General features: G+C 41.9%; 1 protein-coding gene across 9 annotated transcripts in view; it reads right to left on the bottom strand.

Moving 5' to 3' along the window:
• Positions 1–23,316, bottom strand: part of ERCC6L2 (ERCC excision repair 6 like 2) — a 227,848-nt gene that overhangs the window by 110,176 nt on the left and 94,356 nt on the right. For all 9 annotated transcript variants that reach the window (XR_012645704.1, XR_012645705.1, XR_012645706.1 and 6 more), the window contains exons 12-17: positions 22,286–22,381; positions 21,035–21,134; positions 18,324–18,476; positions 16,798–16,878; positions 9,912–11,082; positions 8,159–8,313 (exon numbers count right to left, since the gene is read on the bottom strand). Coding sequence is in view for 5 of the 9 variants with exons in the window: in XM_074995116.1 (XP_074851217.1) it covers positions 8,159–8,313; positions 9,912–11,082; positions 16,798–16,878; positions 18,324–18,476; positions 21,035–21,134; positions 22,286–22,381 (1,756 nt within the window). In the remaining 4 variants the exon portion in view is untranslated. The remainder of the gene's footprint in view (positions 1–8,158; positions 8,314–9,911; positions 11,083–16,797; positions 16,879–18,323; positions 18,477–21,034; positions 21,135–22,285; positions 22,382–23,316) is intronic.

Genomic DNA, 23,316 nt, shown 5'->3' on the forward strand with positions numbered 1-23,316 from the left:
CCCAGAAATGATTTACTTCAAGAGGAATTTTCTTCACTCAAATCAGTTCTACGGAAGGGACACCCTCCTGCCCTAAATTACATTTATTGTTAAACAAACAACAGCTTATTTTGTAAAGATGTGAACACTGGAGAAAGGAGCAGCTGTGGATTTTTCTTGATCCACTTGTGGATCATGTGGTTCGAAGCCCGGTGACATACTCCCATCTACGTGTTGCATCGTTGTAATATTACAAAGTTGAGTAACTTTTTGTCTGCGCTACTGGGGGTGGAGGTGAGGGGCCAAGGGCAAAGTGAAAGTTCTTCATAAACCTTAGTGGGTTCTCTATATTTTTAAAGCTCTTTGCTTGGTGGTATGGAATAGAATCAGAATCATAGGGCTGGAAGGGATCTCAGGAGGTCATTGATACTAGCCCCCTGCTTCAAGCAGCTCCAACTAAGTTATCCCAGGCAGGAGTTTGTCCAGCCGGGACTTAAAAACCTCTAAGGAAGGAGAATCTAGCACCTCTCTATGCAATGAATTCCAGTGCTTCACCACCCTCCTGGTGAAGTAGTTTTTCCTAATATCCAATCTACACCTCTCATTCTGTAACTTCAGACCATTGCTCCTTGTTCTGCCGTCTGTCACCACTGAGAACAGTTTCTCTCTATCCTCTTTAGAGCCCCCTTCAGGAAGTTGAAGGCTGCTCTTAAATCACCCGAGTCTTCTCTTCTGTAAACTTAATAAGCCCAAATCCCTCAGCCTCTCCTCATAGGTCATGTGCTTCAGCCCCTTAATCATTTTCGTTGCCCTCCACTGAACCTGTTCCAGCACAACCACATCCTTTCTATACTGGAGTTTTGGGAAGTACACAGCATAAGAATCTGTTGACATCTGTGGTAGGTGGCAATAAAAATTATGGTTTTGAAAGAGTTAAGGGGTAACATTTTCTATGGACAGAGTATCAGATACTATTATTTGCTAATATGGTCAATAAAAAGACAACCTTACTGGACATGAAAGAGAAACAGAGAATACACTGTGTTGTTTCGATATGGACAACTGTAGATGTAAGGGTAGTTATCAGTATATATGTGACATGAAACCGTTTGTTTGTTCAGTGAGTCCAATATGCTGGCTACAGCCACACAATTTAACCACAGCCCCCTGAAGAGCAATCTACGGCAAAGCCCACAATATCACACCTTGACCTTCAGGACACCCAAGCTCGCCTGTAACACGGGCAAGCATGACTCACTTCATCAAGCAAGCTGGAGCTGTGGACAGTGTCTAGAAGAAAGGCTCATTGAAGTGACTGTCAGAGCAACACCTTTTCCTTCAACTTTATCCTTTAACTACTTATACTTTTAAGTTAAACCTTGCTTTGAGAACTGTAAGAATAAAATGAGCAAGAAATTCTACCAGGATTATACTTGAAACTCCCCAAAACACCACAAGACATTTTCATTAAGAATTTTGTTTGGCTGTTAATAATACTGAAATATTTTTAAGAACAATATGCATGTTTCTTTTCTCAACCACTTCCCATTTGATTGCTCACATAATTTTCTTTGAAGTCATTGCTCCGGCACTAACTGTAATATTACAGGGTCCTCAAATGACAGAATGGCTATGTCTACACTAGCCAAAACCTTTGAAATGGCCATGCAAATGGCCATTTCAGAGATTATTAATGAGGTGCTGAAATGCATATTCAGCACCTCATTGGCATGCTGCCAGTCGCGGCTCTTCAAAATTGCCATGTTTCGCTGCCACGCGGCTCGTCCAGATGGGGCTCCTTTTTGAAAGGACCCTGGGAACTTTGAAATCCCCTTATTCTTATCAGCAGATAGGAATAAGTGATTTCGAAGTTGGCGGGGTCCTTTTGAAAAGGAGCTCTGCCTGGATGAGCTGCATGGCAATGACACGTGGCAATTTCGAAGAGCCGCAGCTGGTGGCATGCTAATGAGGTGCTGAATATGCATTTCAGCACCTCATTAGTAATCTTTGAAATGACCATTTGCATGGCTATTTCGAAGATCTGGGCTAGTGTAGACATGGCCAATAAGTGAAAAGAGAAACCAGACCATCATATTTTTTTTCATACTATGTGCTTTGTAATAAATATACAGAAATAAGGAAAGGAAAACAGAAAAAATAGTAGAAGAGAGCTTTCTAAAAACTGAACCATTTTGCAAAGTTTTCACTAAGGCCTCAGCAGCTCTTTAAGAAGAACACATGAAACTCAAGAGCTCTACATTTTAGAAGAGATAGACCTCTAGCGATTACTGCTAAATTAATGCCTTTATGCCAGAGAAAAACAGTAAATGAAGTTAATGGGCAGATCTGTCCACCATTATTGATATTTTCCTTTCTATTTACAGCCCTTCAAGTTAACTGATGTTACTGTTGCTTCTGGTTTAAGAAACCAGATACATCAATTGACAAACTAATCAGAAATAAATTAATTTGCAACAACGTGAGGGCCTGAAAAATCTGAATTCAGGTTAATGAGGAACAAATCATATAAACACAGAAAAGCTTCTACACTCTGATAGCCTAATATGAGAGATGCAGATGAGTCATTAAGCCTCAGTACTCGCCTCAATTTTTTCTTTCTTTTGTCCTGCATTCAAGTGATGTTGTCAGTGCTGACTATTACGGGCTGGATCTTTTTGTGGTATTCTCAAATATCTCACTTTTTGCAGGTTGATGGAGTTTGATCTTCCAGCATAATCCTGCATCAGTGCCCCTTGTTAACACCACACACCTGGAAGCACACCTGTTACTGAGGAAACGCATGGGAATGACCTAATATGCATAGGTCCAGACTGAAGCTTTTATCTTGAGCTGAATGACTATTAGTTTATTCATGGTAGTTAAACCACATGTGTGACGACTAAAGTGAATGTACCCCAAGCATTTGTTTTAGGCTGCAAATATTTGTGGTTCACCCTGGGCAGTGCTTTTTTCTAGGTAAAAAAGGTGGCAGAACTCAAGCCCCAAACCGCGCCCCCATCCCTGCACTCCAAGGCTCAACCCACTCCCCTGGAGGCTTAACCCCACCTCACCCCACTGAGGGCCTGAGCTGCTCCCCCCGCCCCGTGTGGGGCCCAAGCCACATTGCGGCAGATTAAACACCCCCGACAGCTTAACCAACGCCCCCCCACCAGGGACTGAACCACCCTCCTGGGCAGCTTAATTGCCCCACAGCAGGGCCCAAGCCACCCCCAGGCTTCACCCCCCACTTCAGCCCCCCTGCTCTAAATGAACACCCTCCCCCAGAACCAGGCACTCCCAGCCCCCATCCCAGCTCTAAATCAATGCCCTCCCCTAGAACCAGGCACCCCTAGGCCCTCTCCCCACTCTAAATCAATGCCCCCACTTCCACAGAGCCAGCTACCCCCAGCCCTCCCTCCTCTCCCCAAATGAATGTTGGCGAGTAACTGACCTGGCGCCACAGGGGCCACTCCAACTAGAGGCAGGCCAGAGCCGTGCAAGCCCCATGCTGGGCCTCTGTAATTGTACCGGGCCACAGGCACCAGGGCAGCAGGAGCCACGTGGCTTCCAGCATGGAGCTGGAGAAGCCACTCCAGGACTGGAGGAGCTGCGCAGCTCTCAGCTGGAGCCATGCATGTGACGAGCAGGAGAAGGGGCACTTCAAGTGTGCAGCTCTAAAGAGCTGCATTTCACCAACCGTTGCTGCTCCGTTTGCCACCATAGGTGGACAACAGGAAGCGCAGCCCAGATGCCTTCCAAAATGGTGGTGGCAGTGCGAGAAAGAAGATGCTGGAAGGCTGTTCTGAGGTGTTCCAGCAGCAAAAAAAACCCCTGACCCTGGGGATCAATCTACACTAAACTACAAATCATAGAATCCTAGGGTTGGAAGGGACATTAGGTGGTCATCATGTCCAGCACCCTGCCCAAAGCAGGATCAACCCCAACTAAATCATCCCAGACAGGACTTTGCCAAGCTGGGACTTAAATAGCCTCTAGGGATGGAGATTCCACCACCTCTCTTGGCAATGCATTCCATTGCTTCACCACCCTCCTGGTGAAACAGTTTTTCCTAATAGCTAACCTACATCTTTGTCTCTGTAACTTGAGACCATTGCTCCTTGTTCTGCCACCTGACACTACTAAGAACAGCTTCTCTCCATCCTCTTTAGAGATCTCCTTCAGGAAGATGAAGGCTGCTATCAAATCACTCCTCACTCTTCTCTTCTGCACACTAAATAAACCCAAATCCCTCAGCCTCTCCTCGTAGGTCATGTGGGCCAGCCCCCTAATCATTTTCACTGCCCTCTGCTGGACCCAATGTGTGTAGTCTACTGTATATTTTAGAAACTTTGTGTATTTGTCCATCTGTGTGTCTGTTTAAGAAAGCGTCCTAAATGGTAAGAGCTAGGAAGAACACATCTAATATGCAGCTTCCTCTTATTATAAAATTAAAACAAGGTAAGGGTTTGACTGTGCCAGGACAATGGGATTTGCCTGGAATTTGACTGTTTCTTGTAAAATGGAATAAAATAACTGGGGAATGGTCAGATTAATATTTACAAATAAATAAGCTGATAGTGTCCATGTAAATCCAAATTAAACATAAATCCACAAACCAAAAAGCCTGGATGTGAACATTCCCACTTCATAGAATCATGGAATAATAGAGCTGGAAGAGACCTAAAAAAGCCATCGAGTCCAGCCCCTTGCCCTACGCAGGACCAAAACCATCAGATCAGCCCAGCTGGGGTTCTGTCAAGGCAAGACTTAAATACCTCTAGGGATGGAGCTTCCACGACTTCCCTGAGTAGACCATTCCAACGCTTCACCACCATCCTAGTGAAAAAGTTTTTCCTAATGTTCAACCTGGACCTTCCCAACTGCAGCTTGAGACCATTGTTCCATGTTCTGCCATCTGTGACCACTGTGACCAGCCTCTCTCCAGCCTCTTTGCAACCTCCCTTCAGTAAGCTGAAGGCTATCAAGTCCCCCTCCGTCTTCTGTTCTGCAGACTAAACAGTCCCACTTCCCTCAACCTGAAGTGTCTTAAATCTGGAATCAAATCGGAATGCTCCTGTCATTCAGGAATGTGCATTAAAACTAATGAACGATAGGTCTGAAATAAAAACTTGAAGATCTTCCAGAGTTTAGACCCAGGCTTTTCTCTATTCTTAATGTAATTTAACTTGAAACATCATGGCTGTAAAACAAAAACACCCTCACCACTATAAATTAAGCAGATGTTAGAAATGCACCACAAAGCTTGACTTCAATTTACAACTTCAGATTTACATTAATGAAAATGATACTGACCCAAAGAAGTGGGATTAATCATAGCAGACTTTTTAATATATAAAAAAGTTCTTACTGAAAACTTTTTGTGACGTTGTAGGTAATTCTAACAAAAACACTTTTCAGCCCTAGTGAAGGTGTTCTTTGCAATACCATAAAGGGTCCACCTTCTCTTCTGGTAACTTGTTACTTTATTAATTAGACTAACAACAAACTGAAGATTTCAGGCCTCAAATCAAGTCCTATTACCAGAGAAAATGTGGCATAGGAAAAGATTCCAGGTGCCCACTCTGGCTGCGTCTACACTAGCATGTTCTTTCAAAATATTTTTCAAAAGAAGGATGCTCCTTTTGAAATCGCTCTTCCTTTCCCTTTTCAGGAAGAGCACCCCCTTTCAAAAGAATCTTTTGAAAGAAAAATGTGTGTAGACTTTATAAAAAGCAGTCCTCCATGGCAGTGGCCAGCTGGTGCACAGAGATGACCCTGCCAGCACCTTCAGGGCTCTATGGTCTCTGTGTTTGGCCACGTTTGAAGACACAGGGATGCAGAAATCCAGTGGCAGGAAGTTGAGAGTGTGCTAGCGTCAGGAAGAGCACAAGCTCCCTCCAGCACTCCCTCCAGCTGATGGTACAGCAGTACCAGGCACCCCACCAGTGCTGTGGCCAGAGCCCAGGAACTCCATGATACCCGAGTTCCCCCCTCCAAGCCAGCAGATGACCTTCAGGACTCCAGCAAGGGGCCAAAGAAGAAGGCCTCATCCTGGAGTAAGGCTGAGCTCAAAGACCTGCTGGGACTGTGAGGGGATGAGAGGGTCCTCCTCCACACCAGTGGTTGGTGCTGGAACCCCACGGCATTTGCCCGGATGCCCACCAGACTGACCTTCTAGGGCCTCCCTCCTCCGCATGGGCAACCAGGTACTCAGTAAGGTCAAGGAGCTGGGGCAGGCATACTGCCGGGCCTGGGATATTGCTTGCTGCATTGGGGTAGCACTCACTGGCTGTCCTCACTACAAGGAGCTGGACTGCCTCCATGGGCTGAAGGAGGCAGCAGCCCTGCTACAGGTGCTGTGCACTGCCAGGCCAGAGCCAGGGCCCGAGACTAAGCCAGAGTCCGAGGACCAGCCAGGACCCTCCTGCAGGACCAGTGTTTTCTGGCCCATGGAAAGGGTCACTTGCCCGCACTCAGCACCCACTCCTGTGGACAGCACCACAAGCTGCATGCCTGGGGAAGGGGCGGGGATGGACCGCCTGGTGCCTGGAACCCCCAGGGCCCCTGGGGCAAGGGCTGGCCATAGGGTTTGGGGGATAGAGGCCTCAGGCCAGGTCACGGTACTGATGGGTCGTTTGCCTCTCTCATTCTGTCTCCAAAGCTCTGTCATCTGAGGGCCAGGCAAGCCCCATCCAGGAATAGGAGAGCCCTGCACTGACCGTTGAGTGGACTTGGGCAGCTGCACCCCCACTCCCACCACCCATGCTGGTTCCTGGGGGGAGGCCACACTGCTGCCCCCCATGACAAGGGGCCTGACACTGCCCCATGGGTGCCTGTCAGGAGTTAAATGCCACCATGCGAAAGTGGCTGGCAATGGAGTGGGAGGCCTGGGCTGAGGTGGTGGGTGCCCTTCATGCCCTCACCCAGGCCATGACTGCCCACTTGCCACCCACTCCTGCAGCCGCCCCTCCTCCCCCCACAGCCCCTGCCCTCGCCACTCTGCTCCTAACCTCCCTCAGCCACCTGGCTGGAACTTTGCCAGTGGCTCATGGCCAGTATGGGCCTTGGTGAGCCAGCTTCCCCTCACCCCCCACCCACCCCTCACCACCATGCCTCCCCTTGAGGATGCTGTACCCCCCATACCCTTACTCCCCATAGTGCCATCCCAGCTCCAACAGGAACCCCAGACCCAGGGCAGTAGGGGCTCACATGGCTGGTATGGCTCACAGCCCCTCACCCCCACTGAGGACTAAAGCCCCCCACCCCCACCCCAGACCCCCTCCAAGATCAGATGCCCCCAGTCCCATCCCAGGACCCCACCTTGCGTATAGTTCCCTCCTGGTCCCCCCTGTAAATAGTTCCTCTTTCATCTTTTTGTTACAACACAGTTCAGATATTTAGTTAAAGTGTTTATTGCTCACCGTCCGGGTATCCCTTGTGCACGGTGGCGGAGTGGTGAGAGGTGTGTGTGTTGGGGGGGCTGTGGTGGATGGATAGATGGGGGGTTGTGGTGGGGGGCATCTGGGGAAAGGTCATGGGGAACCCCTTGTGAAGGCATCATGGAGAGCATCCCTGACCTGCATCACGATTTGGAAACTGGCCACCCCAGAGAGCCACCGGTCAGTCAGCCACCAGTTCAGGGTGGGCAAGGCCACTGTCAGGGCCATCTTCACGGAGGAAAGGAATGCTTAGGTCACACACCACACATGAAGGAAAGGAATGCTTAGGGAGTGGGGAAAGGGCCACTGGAAGGGCTTGTCAGCCATGTGACTCCGTCTGTGGTGCTTCCTGGCCCATTCTTTTGAAAGAGTGCTGGGAGCTGTGTGGACGCTCTCTTTTGAGAGAATGGACCAGTCTTTTGAAACCTTCCAAAAGATACCCTTTCAAAACAGCACTGTAGCATAGACATAGCCTCTCTGTTTGAAAAGAGGTAAGCATGTTACTTCTGAAAAAAATCTTACAGAACCCAGCAGAGAGTACCCTTCTACTCAGTTCCCAACACTTACTGAGCCTGACCAATACATAAAACAGTAGAAGTATTTGAAAGTCCTCCTCCTTCTGGCATCAGTGGCTTTGATCATTCATGGTGACCATTAACAGAAAACCAAGGTTGAAGACGGAAGAGAATAAGGAGCATAATAATAGAACAAAACAACTGTTTTCAAATCCACCTCTTTACCTTGGCATTGTAGACTGCTATATTAGCAGGGAGCTGGGAAAATTGCTTCAACTCAAACACATCTTGCACTGCCCAGTTACTCATCTGATTCTCAGCCTTGCTTGATCCAACTACATTCTGGTTTGAATGAACATAAGCCACTTCTTGAACACCATCTGATGCATGAGAAGAAAGGTAGAATTAAACATATTTAGCCATTCCCAGATATTGCATGGATATATTGTATCTATTATAGAAATCCACTGAAATTTCAAAAGAAAAGTTAGATAAGGTTAACATGGAAATCCTAAGTTTTGTTCGGCCATCCCTTAGGCCTATATTTTAAATGTATTTAGGCATTGCTGCATTCAGCATTGCAATGGCTAACTGCTTTAAGAGCTTAGGACTCATATTCTAAAGAGTTTTAGACATTTAGAAGCCTAAATGTCTTCCAAAAACTACAACTTTGTCTTTGAATCCTTCATTTGTGCTAATAGCTATTTAAATGCTGCAACTATAACAGTAAATTACTTTTTCATACCAAAAAATGGTAAACTTTGCTCCAAGGCACCCAAAGTTTGCATAAAGATGAATGCTCAAAGTTAAGGACTAATTGCGCCAACTGTTCCCTATTATACACACTTTCAGTACCACAGTATATATTTCAAATGGTATTCAGTGATAAAATTACCACTAACTGATAACAGAAAAAGGTAACATTAAGGTAAGAAATGATTTATTCATTCGCAAGTTAGAAAAAGTAATCATAACATACATTAAGGCTCCTTTTTGCAAGAATTGCAAATATTTAGCAATTATAAAGCCTTCTGCTTATTAAGGAGGCCTGGACTGACAAGAAAAAAGTTGCCATTATCTGGTTGTTGCCAATAAATCAGAAGGGAAAGTCTGTGATACTCTGTCCGGAAAAGGAAGTGTTGTTATGAGCTTTCTCTTGCTGTACCCCACAAACCTGCCTGCAACAGCAACAGAGAGGGTGGCTGCAGCTTGGATGCTGGGACTTTCCAAAGGGAGAGGAAACAGCTTTCTGAAGGATAGGGCAGCATCAGGAGAACGGAAGAGCTGGTAGAGCTGCACAGTATCTCTCTTTGTGGGCTGGGAGGGGAGGCTGCTGGGTGGGGAGCAGTGGTGAGAGGTACCTTGCTGCTCTGCAGGACCTCACCATCCCCCACACCTTGTGGTAAACCTTGGCATCCAGGTTGCAGCCCCCATTCCATACCACTGCCCCACCAAGAGTCTCCCCTCCCAGCCTGCAGTGCCAGGATTCCAACAGCAGTCCCTTGTTAGCCAGAGATACAGTGAGGAAAGGCATCCCCCTGCATTCTCTTCCCAGGCTGCAGCTCTGCTAACCTGCCTATCTACGGTTCGACTTGTTCTTGTAAAAATAACTCAGTAAAGCAACATGTCCTTGACAATCCCATTAGCAATCTGAATGCTGTTAACATTAGAGTCAATGACACAGGTTTGCTTCCCAGCAAAATTATGCTATTAATCCAAAATTGTTAATATCCAGGTTGCTACTGAGCAGCATCCACTGTATTTTAGAAATCAGAAGAGACAAGAGGACAAAAACAATCAGTAAAATCAACAAGTCCTATAAAAAGGGACGGATATCAAAGAATTATTAATAAATCAGATAAAAACAAAGGACAGAGAGACACCTTTAAAACTAAGGTAACCGGAAAAAAGCTTCTCCATATTAAATGTGTACACTAAACTGTACTGAACAAGAAATAATAATAAATTTTACAATTACCTAAAAATTTGTCCATTGATCCCACATATTCTTCTTTATTGCTATATGGTCTCTTAGTTGTAGAGGTTTTGTGCACATGAGTGTGATTGGATGTTGACACCGTAACTGAGGCACCTCTAATATGGCAGGGTGATTTGGGCTCAAACTGAATTTTGAGTCTCTGATTTTTGTGCCCGTGGCTCTGCTTGCTTAAGTGATTTTTTCTGACTGGTAATTCATCTTCAGAGGATGAAAATTCACCTATACTCTGTGAATTGGTTTCCTTCTCTCCATTGTTTGGTTTATTTTGGTCACATTTTTGTTTCAACCTAAGAGCAGTGAAGACTTTCTGGTTTCTTGATTTGGACCATTGGGATACTTCAAGATCATCCGATTCATCGCTTATGTCACCAGTGCCCTTCACATATGCTGCCTTTTGGACATCTGTTTTGGTGAAGACGGACCTGGTATTATGAAACAGAGATTGTTTACAGGCCAAATTGTCTCCCTTAGCTGTATAGTTAGTGGTCTTTTCCATGTGTGACCTTTTAGAATTTTCTGCTATCGTCACATCTCTTTGTACATTTTTAGCAGGAACTGTTCCTTGGTGAGCTGACAGTTGGGAAGGAAAGATGACATCATCACTCTCTTCTGAGCTGTCTTCAGTCTCCATGACTACACTAATTTCCTTTGAACTGCACTGATCTTTATATTTATTTTTAATGTCTTTTTCTTCCTCCGAGTCAGATGAAACAGGCCAATCTGAGGCTGCAGTCACACAACACTTTTCTTGTTTTTCCATTGTATTTGGTGATACACTGGTTCTCCATTGTCTCAAAATACTAGTATAACTTCTACTTTTCTGAAGACTAATGCACTTGACGTCGACATTTGATCTTTGGCCCAAAGACGTGGCACCAGAGCATTCATGATCAGATGCACCAGGACTAACAGTGACCTCAATAGCTTTAGTCTCTCTCTCTAGCAGTTTAGGAAAACCACACTGCATTAACGTAAGCTGTCTTTGTGAAACTATCCTGTCATTTGCATTGCAATATCTGCTTCTTGTTGTTCTTGAACTTCCCACGAGTTCATCATCACTAAAGTCACTGTAAAAGTCAAATTCCTCTTGCTCCAATTGTTCCCTAGATTTGAGAGGAGCTTTATCTTCTTCATTATCTGGCTCTGCATGCTTTAAAAAAATACTGAAAATTACTGCCACAGAAGTTCACATTACAAAAAACCGTAACAGCAAATTAACACACACACATTTGGAACACTTTCTTAAAAAAATGGATTTTTAAATAAATTATAAAACTCAATTTATTTGAAAATAAGTATATATTTAATATACAGATACTAAGCAAGTAAAAAGCTTTGTAGTGCATACTGTATTTAACCAATAACAGCATATGTATTTTAAGAAAAAATGACAAGTACCAGTAAACTGTGTTAAATGTTCAGGAGAGTAACACATACTATCTTCTGTTTCCTTGTTTGGAAACAACCTATCATACCGGGATATACTATCATACCTTCAGAAACACTATCATACCGGGATATAAATTATATCGGAAAGACAGAACAGGTCGTGCGGGTGGCGGAGTGGTACTATATGTGAAGGATAATATAGAATCAAATGAAGTAAAAATCCTAAAGGAATCAAAATGTTCCATAGAGTCATTATGGATAACAATTCATTCCTCTAATATGAATATGGCATTAGGAATATATTACCGACCACCTAACCAGGACAGTGATAGTGATGCTGAAATGTTAAGGGAGATTAGAGAGGCTATCAAAATAAAAAACACAGTAATAATAGGAGATTTCAATTATCCCCATATTGATTGGGTGCATGTCACCTCAGGACGGGATTCAGAGATTAAATTTCTTGATGCCTTAAATGACTGCTTCTTGGAGCAGCTAGTACAGGAACCCACAAGGGGAGAGTCGATTCTCGATCTAGTCTTGACTGGAACGCAGGATCTGGTCCAAGAGGTAACTGTTACTGGACCGCTTGGAAATAGTGACCACAATATAATAACTTTTAATATTCCTGTGTTGGGAAGAACACCGCAGCGGTCAAACACTCTGGCATTTAATTTCAAAAAGGGGAATTACACTAAAATGAGGAAGCTAGTTAAACAGAAACTAAAAGGTAGAGTAATTAAACTAAAATCCCTGGAAGCTGCATGGAAACTGTTTAAAGACACCATACTAGAGGCCCAACTTAAATGTATACCCCAAATAAAAAAACACAGTAAGAGACCTAACAAAGAACCACCATGGCTAAACAGCCATGTTAAAAAGGCAGTGAGAGAGAAAAGGGCAGCTTTTAAAAAGTGGAAGTCAAATCCTAGTGAGGAAAATAGAAAGGAACATAAACACTCCCAAATTAACTGTCATAATGTAGTAAGAAAAGCCAAAAAAGAGTTTGAGGAACAGCTAGCCAAAAATTCAAAAAACGATAGTAAAATGTTTTTTAAATACATTAGAAGCAGGAAGCCTGCTAAAAAAGCAGTGGGGCCCTTGGATGATAAAGATATAAAAGGAGCGATCAAGGAAGACAGTGCCATTGCGGAGCGATTAAATGATTTCTTTGCTTCAGTCTTCACGGCTGAAGATGTTACAGAGGTTCCTAAATCTGAGCCAGCCTTTTTAGGCGACAAATCTGAGGAACTCACTCAGATTGAAGTGACATTAGAGGAGGTTTTGGAATTAATTGATAAGCTGAATAGTAACAAGTCTCCAGGACCAGATGGCATTCACCCAAGGGTTCTGAAAGAACTCAAATGTGAAATTGCGGAGTTATTAACAGTGGTTTGTAACCTATCCTTTAAATCCACTTTGGTACCAAATGACTGGAAGACGGCCAATATAACACCAATATTTAAAAAAGGCTCTAGAGGAGATCCTGGCAATTATAGACCGATAAGTTTAACATCAGTACCAGGTAAATTAGTAGAAACACTAGTAAAGAGTAAAATTGCAAGGCACATAGAAGAGCACGAATTGTTGGGCAAAAGTCAGCATGGTTTCTGCAGAGGGAAGTCGTGTCTGTCTAATCTATTAGAATTCTTTGAAGGGGTTAATAAACATGCGGACAAGGGGCACCCAGTGGACATAATATACCTAGATTTCCAGAAAGCCTTTGACACGGTCCCACACCAAAGGCTTTTATGTAAATTAGGTGGTCATGGGATAGGAGGAAAGGTCCTTTCATGGATCGGGAATTGGTTAAAAGACAGAAAACAAAGGGTTGGAATAAATGGTAAATTTTCACAATGGAGGGGGGTAACTAGTGGTGTTCCCCAGGGCTCAGTCCTGGGACCGATCCTGTTCAACTTGTTCATCAATGATCTAGAAAATGAGGTAAGCAGTGAGATGGCAAAGTTTGCAGATGACACCAAGTTGTTCAGGACAGTCAAAAGCAAAAGGGATTGTGAAGAACTACAAAAAGATCTCAGCAAACTGAGTGATTGGGCAGCAAAATGGCAAATGAAATTTAATGTGGGTAAGTGTAAGGTAATGCATGTTGGAAAAAATAACCCAAATTACACGTACTACATGATGGGGTCAAATTTAGCTACGACAGATCAGGAAAGGGATCTTGGAGTTATAGTGGATAGTTCTCTGAAGACATCCACGCAGTGTGCAGCGGCAGTTAGTAAGGCAAATAGGATGTTAGGAATTATTAAAAAAGGGATCGATAATAAGACAAAAGATATCATACTTCCCCTATATAAAACTATGGTACGCCCACATCTCGAGTACTGCGTGCAGATGTGGTCTCCTCACCTCAAAAAAGATATATTGGCATTAGAAAAGGTTCAGAAAAGGGCGACTAAGATGATTAGGGGCTTGGAAAGGGTCCCATATGGGGAGAGGCTAGAGAGACTGGGACTTTTCAGTTTGGAAAAGAGGCGATTGAGGGGCGATATGATAGAGGTATATAAAATCATGAATGGTGTGGAGAAAGTGAATATAGAAAAATTATTTACCTTTTCCCATAATACAAGAACTAGGGGACACCAAATGAAATTGATGGGTAGTAGGTTCAAAACTAATAAAAGGAAATTTTTCTTCACACAGCGCACAGTCAACCTGTGGAACTCCTTGCCCGAGGAGGCTGTGAAGGCCAGGACTCTATTAGGGTTTAAAAAAGAGCTTGATAAATTTTTGCAGGTCAGGTCCATAAATGGCTATTAGCCAGGGATAAAGTATGGTGCCCTAGCCTTCATAACAAGGGCAGGAGATGGATGGCAGGAGATAAATCACTTGTCTTCTGTTCTCCTTCTCTGGGGCACCTGGCATTGGCCACCGTCGGCAGATGGGATGCTGGGCTTGATGGACCTTTGGTCTGACCCAGTATGGCCATTCTTATGTTCTTATGTTCTTAACCTGCATTTGTTCAGCCAACATACCATTACATTTGGGATACATCTACACTACAGAGATCTTTCGAAAGAAGCGCTTCCAGAAAATCTCTTCTGAAAGAACTTTTTTCAAAAGAGAGCATCCACGCACAAAAAAGTTGATCAAAAGAGCGATCTGCTCTTCCAAAAGAGCGTCCACACAACCCCCACTCTTTCAAAAGAACAGGTCCAAGATCAAAAAAATTAAGCCCCATGAAGACTGCTCTTTCAAAAAAAAAGGGCCTGTGAAGCATTTTTGAAAAGGAGTGCTCTTCCTGAAACAGGAAAGAAAGGGTGATTTCGAAAGGACCACCACATTCTTTTGATTTACTTTCAAAAGAACACTTCGTGTGTGTAGATACTCCATAGGCTCTTTCGAAAAAGGACGCTTCTTTTGAAAAATCTTTCAAGAGAACTTCCTAGTGCAGATGCAGCCTTACAGTTTGAACTCTTTCTGGTGCTGTTTTCAAGTTGTTTAGGTTGAAAATCAACTCGGTACAAACCAAAACACTACATAATCAAATCATTTATAGGGAAAACACACAACTGGATGTCCAAGGTTTTAGAATTTGGGGACCAAGTGCCTATTTCTAATAAGTTTAAAGAGCTTTATGTGCATAACATTCTACTCTAAAATCACTTAAGGAGTATTGTAACCAGGCACACATCCTCTAGCCACGTAAAAAAAATTGAAGAAGTCAGAAAAAGCAACAGACCTGTGTATATTCAGTAAAAAATATTTAAAATATATATATCTATAGGGAGTTACAACAGAAGGGTAAATAATTAATGTCTTATCTACATAGGAAAATTTTACTAGTTTTATCAGCATAATTATCCTGGCAACAATAACTGTCTCAGCAAGTTTATTCTGATATAAAAATAGCCTTTCATTTTCATTAAAATCCCTTCCAAAATGACACAACACAAAAAGGTTACCTAATCATCAGAATAAGAGAGTCCATGTGGGAGGTTACACTGGTATATTCTGTTACCACTGTAAATTTACACTCTTGATTACACACAAAAATTAAAAAGGGGACAAAACCACATTTTCCCATGAAGACCACGCTTAAGCAATTACGGCCAATTTACAGTATAATTCCACCCAATGAAGCACAAGCAAGCAATAAGCTTTATATATATTTGACTAGTTAGAGCTATATTTAATTCCTTTACCCCACTCCCTAACTGCTCACCACAATTATAAAACAAAAATAATCCTTCACAGCCAGATACAAAATTCATGAATTAAAAGGATGAAAGTTAAGTATCCTATGTTTTGAAAGAGGTAGTTTATTTTGTTACCATTTAAAATCCAGTATCACTCCAAATGGAATCAACTACAATCAACAGTAATATGCATGTGCAGGTTTACTGGCAAAGTTGAAAAAAGTTATAAGGATCTTAACTTATTTATAAAAAGCAAATTTCACCCAAGTGCGGAAGGCTGATATAAGACTGTCCACAGGAATCAATGCTAGGCAAGAGACAATGGAATTGAACTAATGCACCACTGCATGTTGTAGAATTGGGGCTTCAAACCAGTTCCCAAAGAGCCAGCATGGAACAAGTTATTAGGATGGCCTGGTGGAGAAGTTACTGGATTTGCAATTATATGGATCGAGCAGTCAAAACCTCATGCATAAGGGATCTGACCACTATACCACTTACTAGCCATACAGAATACTGACTAAATTAATAGTTAAGTGTCTGATTGGCCATCCACCAAACCGGCTCTTAATCCCAGCAGCAAAGCAGAGGCTACTCAAAGCAGTTTCCCACAGGTGTGAGAGAGCATCTTCCAGCCCTGCTTCTGCCCCAGCCTCAGTCCCAGCCCCAGCCATGCCTCTTTCCACGAAACCCAGTCTTGACTCCTATTCTAATTACGAGGCCTGACACATAACCTACCTGCACAGCACAACCAGTCTCTGGCACACAGACCATTTGGATTTTGCACAAAGGAGTGAACTGTACTTCAAATACTCTGTCCAATGTACAGTAGAGGACAGCTCAATGTGAACAGACAACAAAGTCACTGGGGCTAGGCTGGCTTACAGCAATTGAGATTTGGGTCCAACAAATCATTTGTCAAATACACCTATTCAAAAAGAGCTCAGTGAGCAACTATCACTTGTACTTCAACTATATCCATTAATTAAAAAACAAACAAACCATACCTGAGAGAGAGAACAAGCAGTCAGATGGTATTTAAGAAGTACTAGAGGGGCATTATGATGGGATATTACCACAGACTAACTATATTAAAACAACTTTGCCTGATACTCAATATAGCCTTGCAAATTCTAACCTAAGGCAGCAAAAGACTATTTTCCTACAGTAACGTTCCCTGTTTCAGGTACTATCACTTAAAAACTATATCTTCAATTTTTTTGGTCTCATTTTTAACGTTTGCTCAACTTCCTAGCTGAAACAAAGGGTGCGGGGAAAAACACTCACATGCCATGCCATGCACAAAGATAACTCACCGTCTCCAACCCACGTGATGGTGGTTCCTCTTTTAGCCATGTAGATACTGTCATGACTCCTGCCTCCACTTGACCCTCCCGCTAAAGAGGGAAAGATGCAAGCCAAAAATTACCAACACAATACAGCAGCATGTGTGGTCTTTAAAGTAACCCGGCCCGACAAGGAAAAGCTTAATTTTTTCCTCTCTTTATCTCAAAGTGCACGTTCAAGAATAAAATGGTCACTCACACTTAAGGCCCAAACAAACTGCCACACTTTAGTTGATGGAAAGAGCCAAATGGCAATTGGATCAAGCCTCTGATGAGTAAGAGCGTGACATATTCGACATGCTGAGTGGATTCTACACACATCCAAACTTTTACTAGATTTAAAACATTTTTCCAGACACACAGTATTTTCACCACTAAAGACTATTTAAAGCACTTAACAAGACAGTATTATTTTTCTCCTAGCAAAACAGATTTGAGTTTAAGTATCCCAAAGTGCAAAATAGGCATCTTTCCTCAAATATGGCCAGGCAGATTTTATTTATAAACTTTCTAGAAATGTTCACCTTTGGCTGAGACAATGCATAAGAAGCTTTATTTCCAAAGTTAAATTACTAAGAATGATTGTGAGCTTAAAAGATTTCTTAACACAATGGGCCAACTTCAGAGGCAATGCATCCCATATTACAAAATTTACTCCAGTGGTGTCCAAGAGAAATTCAAGGATTGCCACAGCCCTCCTGCTCCCCAGAGCCAGGCACCCCTCCTCCCCGCACAAAACTGCCAACGACTCACCACAGCTGCCACCAGGCCACGCAAGTTGTGCTGCAGCCAGAGCTGCGCAACCCGCACCAGGGCCACAGGAGCCACGCAGCTCCAGGCCAACATACATATTGGGGACATAAAGAGGTACATGTTAGGCATACTTTACCTGACTCTACACCACCCTCTGAATCTGACCCAACACACTGAGAGCAGCCAAACACAGGGATTTTAGAATGGAATGCCCCACTCATCTTTTTCAAAGCTGTATTTTTAAAATGTTCATGACATATAAATGCAATAGTTCTATGATATGAAAAATGTCTATCCACCTTAATCAATACCCATTATAAAGAAAATTAGCAAGAACAGCACACGTTCTTCAAAGTAAAAATATTTCAAATTTGATCCAAAGGACAAATACTGTATATGATAAAAAATCCACCTCTATACAGATGAATAAAAAGGAAGTGTCACAAAATCAGTTGTGGTATTTTTGTTAGCAACAGAAATTAATTTCATTGAGCTCTTGGCAAATTTCAGTAAGAATGCATTTTCCATATTTTTGTATATTTTAGAGGAATTATTTTGGTGTGCCTCAAAGTGAGAAACTAACAGCCCTGGACAGATTAAGGCAGGCACAGTGTAGGCATTTGTTGTTTCAAGTTTCACCTTACTGCTTTGCATGACACTCCATTCATAATTACAGTAAAATATTTCAAGAAGAAAAACATATATAAAGCTAAGATCCAAAAGTTAGAAGGAAAGCTGCACACCTCCAGGATGTCCTTTGTCAGGCAGGACCCCTGTGTCCGAAACTTGAAGAGGTTCTGGATTCCAAAAAGCTCTCCTTGATGTTCTTTTGATCCTTGCACTGCCTCAAAATATCGTTTGGCATTTTCACTTCCAACTACCGCACAGTGAAGTTGCTAAAATAGAATAATGTAAGTGATTTATTTACTTGGCAGATTTTGACATTGGGTATAATATTAATCTGACTTCTTGCACTGAACAGGAAAGCAAAAAACAACAAAAAATTCTAGGATTCCTACAGGGTAGACAAATCAGTTTACATGTCTTTTTGAATGTGCACTTGCACAGAAAATCACATGATCTGGTGCCGTCATGTTTCTGTATTCTCATTAATAGTCAGAATAGGTTTTTATGCTCTTCATCCACACGATGAAAATTTCTCTGTACATTAGGAAAACCGTGTGCCCAATTTGGTGCTCAACTCTGAATGAGGGGAATGCAACTCAAACCTAGATTTAAAAAGCAACCCCAGATAGCCAATGAGTTTATCTGTATGCTAATTCTATGTCAAATACACTTGGCCAATCAGACAGAAAACTTTCAAGCAAATTCCATATAATCAGGTCAAAATTTTGAGCAGATTTCCATCAATGAAGGCATAAGATTTATAGGTTCCTCACCAACACATGCAAAAGCCTGTGCATGGACAAACAAATCAGGCAATTCTGTTAGGTAATGGTTTACCTGTTCATACAGACACAGAGGTGTTTGCAGATCAATGTAATGTTAAGAGACCTAATGAAAATCTGAGTGTTAGATCTGAAAGTCTTAACTAACCATCCTCATAGTTAAAGACCAACGTTCAGAGTTATATGCATGCAACTGTATACATAAATATGAGCCCACCTACATGGTCAGAAGTGTGTGTCAACAACACAGCCTGCCCCTCCCTATCAGCTCTGTTTTTTGCATGCATACAGTAGTAATATTCATGTGTATGTACACAATTTTGTGCACAGACCTGTGCAATTCTGGCCCTAAACATCTCTGCTAAAATTAAATCATAATGTTTTGTGAGAACTTTACAAAGCTGGGAGAAAAAACAGCTTATACTCCGCTAGCAACACTGTTAAGTCACCTAAAAATCTTATGCATAAAATCATATGACTGGAGGGGACCTCATGAGGTCATCAGTCCCCTGTACTCAAGGCAGGACTAACATTCCTGACAGAAGTTTGTCAAACCTGCTCTTAAAAATCTCCAGTGGTGTATGTAAATAGAACATTATATTCTTCATGACACTTACAATTAAGGTTTCCCAACACATATTTAATTAGGATTTCAGATCATCACTGACATAAAGAAATGAATATATGATGTTTAAAAACTGGTTTGCTGTTGTTTAAAAGGTTGTCACCATTGGTAGGTCTAAAAATTGACCTATTTTGACAGTGTTTCCCACTGAAAGGCTTTGCTTTCAGATCGTTCCATCTGTTTATTTTTCAAAATGATCACTGCTGCCAGTAACAAAAAAAAACCTCTACACACAATAAATAACATGACACTGTGAAGTAACAGTCAACAAAATACAGTAGTATACACATATACTGATATTAATAGGAAATATAAAAGATTTTCAGAAAATTGCATATACTTGAGGGGGAAACACCCACCATGGTAAGACCTTCCAGAATAGAATACAAAAAGCAAGAGATGTTAGTCCTTACATAAATGCTAATTCATAACTGATCCCTAAAATACAAGTGATTTCCTTTTTAAAATGAAATTAGCAATATATAGCAGAACTCTGCTAGTTCATTCACAGTACTTTTACCAGAAAATATTCAGTTAAGTAAAAGTAAAAGGGGAACGAAGTGAGGAACTAGTAACTTTCTGCTGTTCTAGGGAGGGTTACAAGCAACACGTGATTTCATTTCTCATGCTTTCTGTTCAGAAAGTGTCCCATGATAAGCACAACCCTTATTCTTGCCCCAATGACATCAATAAATGGTCCTGAAAGAAACCTAGGACAAGTTGAACTTGGAGAAAGAAAAGTTCTTCTTAAGAATTCTCACGACCCTGTTGGTCATCATACTCTACAGGAGGGCAAAGGAGTCAGTGGGCCTCCTCAGAAGTAAGATGTCATCAAGCAGCCATTACTCTTCAAGTTACTGTACTGGTAATTGGGATTGTCCCACTTCAGTTCTGCTTCTCCCCCTTCTTTCAAAATGAGGAGCTGTATGACCATGAAGTTAACAAAAGAGACTGGGCAGTGTGCAGATTAATGGATGCTTAAAATCCATATAGCCCAGCCCTTCCCAAATTTTTGGAAAGTAAGCCACACCCTTCAGAAAAATGAAAATCAATCACCCTCATCTTCAATCCCATCATGTACTTATATTTCAATTACAGACCCATTAAAGTTTAAAACTTATTCTTATGTTTTTAAGAAATGGCATTCAATATTAGATGTTACAGATCTTCATAAGAGGCATTTAATGTCCTCTCTCGTATGCTTTGATTGCCGAAATAAACAACAACACTGGCATTTCGAGTACTAACACTGGCCTGATTTTGAGCCCACTGAAATAAATGGGGCAGTTTTTCCTTGCTACATGCATAAATTAACACTGTACGTCATAAATTATACAGTCAACATTGCTATAGGTCAGCTTTCACTCATTCAGCCAACCAGCTGAAAATAGTAATTGTTCAATTACTGCATGAATATTACCTGTTTGTAAACCTGTCGTAAGTACATCATCTCCTCCACTGTCCCCAAGGAAATCAGTCTAAACACTTTCACATCTCTGCACTGGCCAATCCTATAGGCTCTACAAAGACAGATTTTGAAGAATACTAGGTTATTAGCCAACATATGAGCTCCTGTGGGGATAAGTAAAATCCTAATTCCAATAAAAGAGAAGTACTGTAAGCTTTAAATAGAACTTCCCTAAATGACAAGATTTAGTTTCTAGCAAGTTTTTACCCAGCTCACATTTTCTCTCTTTAGGACCCTCTTTTCTCCAGAATTCTACAACTACCAACATACTATTTTCAGAAACCACAGAAGTGATTTACTGATTGTCAAGACATCAGAGAAACATGAACCTCAGTGAGGCAGTACCATGAAGGTCCATTTTGGAAAGGGGACACATTTCTGCAACATCCTAGCATTCTTCCATTTGCGGTGTAGGAAGGGAAGAAAGAGAGATCTCCTTGGAAGTTTTCGAAAATAGACAAAAAGCCTCTCTACATTGTTAAAAATGACAAAATTGCAGAGGAGCTTAAAAGCTAAAATTATAAAACAGATGGAACAAAGCATGTATGTATAATAATCAAAACCCAGTTGCTTTATAATTTTAAAGGCTTTGTGAGGTTCTGTCTGAGTTACCTATAAGTATTTTCATGAGGGACATGTGAAATATTATCCTATGATTTAGAACGCCTAGGAGAAAAAAAAATTATAAAATAAGATTCCTGCCCATATTACCTGTCCATGAAAGATATCAGCTCTATATTTCAAAGGCTTGAAAATAAGAATATAACTCCTTTTCTTCAATGATTCTGTTTCTCAACATCACTCCTGAGCTGGCTCAGAAACTGCATGTTTTGTATATTTCTCTACTGCTAAAGAGACTAACAGTAATCATTCCAAGGTCAGAAAACTGCCATCAGGCTATATGTCCACTTATTTTGTTTAAATGGAACACTAATCACAGCTTTGCCTTATGCCTCTCTCTTCCAATGATGTCACAACTTGAAAAGCAGAAAATAAAGTTAAAATTTAGAATTAAAGGGTCTAGGGAAGTTCTCACTTTTTAAAAAAGCAATATGCAGAGTACATTAATAATAAATTAAGAGTTTTTTCCTAAAGCTAAATGTGATCTAGCCAAGATCAGATCGTGTTTAAGAATACCCTGCTCTCTAAGCAAACTTGCATAAGAAAATCAATTTCCAAAAAGTTTTAATATTGACATCGTACCTGTCAACGGCTTGAAGATCACTTGCTGGATTCCATGTCGGATCAAACAATATAACGACATTGGCTCCAACAAAGTTGAGACCCAGTCCACCAGCCCTTAAAAAAAATAAGTGAGTATGTTATTAGACTGCAAGGAAAGGGGATGGGTAGCACCACTTTTTAACTCAAATAAAATGATTTCTAGTTCTGGATCTATTTAACCAAAAATAGGGTTTCCAGTGATAGGAATGAAAAAAATGTGAGCCTAACATAATGAACAGCAATGAAAGGTCCTGTGGCACCTTATAGACTAACAGAAAAGTTTTGAGCATGAGCTTTCGTGAGCACAGACTCACTTCATCACGTCATCTGATGAAGTGAGTCTGTGCTCACGAAAGCTCATGCTCAAAACTTTTCTGTTAGTCTATAAGGTGCCACAGGACCTTTCATTGCTGTTACAGATCCAGACTAACACGGCTACCCCTCCGATACTTAACATAATGAAGTAGCATTATACTAATATATGTAGCAAAAGCAAGATAGAAAACTTTATTTACAAAACACAACAGCATAACAACCTAAAAAACATGGTTATTGTAGCAAATTACAACTAATACCTCCAACTGCAGGCAGACTATATCCTGCCCAACTACAAACAGCTGGTTCCACTTTGATATAATAGAAGTGCTGCCCAACAACATGCTTCTCCTCCTTAATATTGACATGCAGCATCTACGCTACAGTGATCCGAAGACTGTCTTCAGAAGCTGTCTACACTTAAAACACAACCCAAAAGAGCTACCTGTCCTTTGGAAGGGTGCATCCACACCCTCTTCCAAAAGAACAGGCCAGGAAACACCCAAGATGGGGTCACATGGCGGGAAACACTTCTGGAAGAACTGGCCACCGAGGACCTTAAAGGGCCCCACCCAAACACCCCCTCTTTGCACATGCCACTGAGGCCTGCTGAGTTGTTTACGGCAAAGCTGAGCCTGTGCCTGGTTCTGACCCTTGTCTGCGAGAGATGTGGACCCACAGCAGCCACAGACCCC

This window comes from Carettochelys insculpta, chromosome 5, assembly GCF_033958435.1.
Source record: "Carettochelys insculpta isolate YL-2023 chromosome 5, ASM3395843v1, whole genome shotgun sequence".
NCBI lineage: Eukaryota > Metazoa > Chordata > Testudines > Carettochelyidae > Carettochelys > Carettochelys insculpta.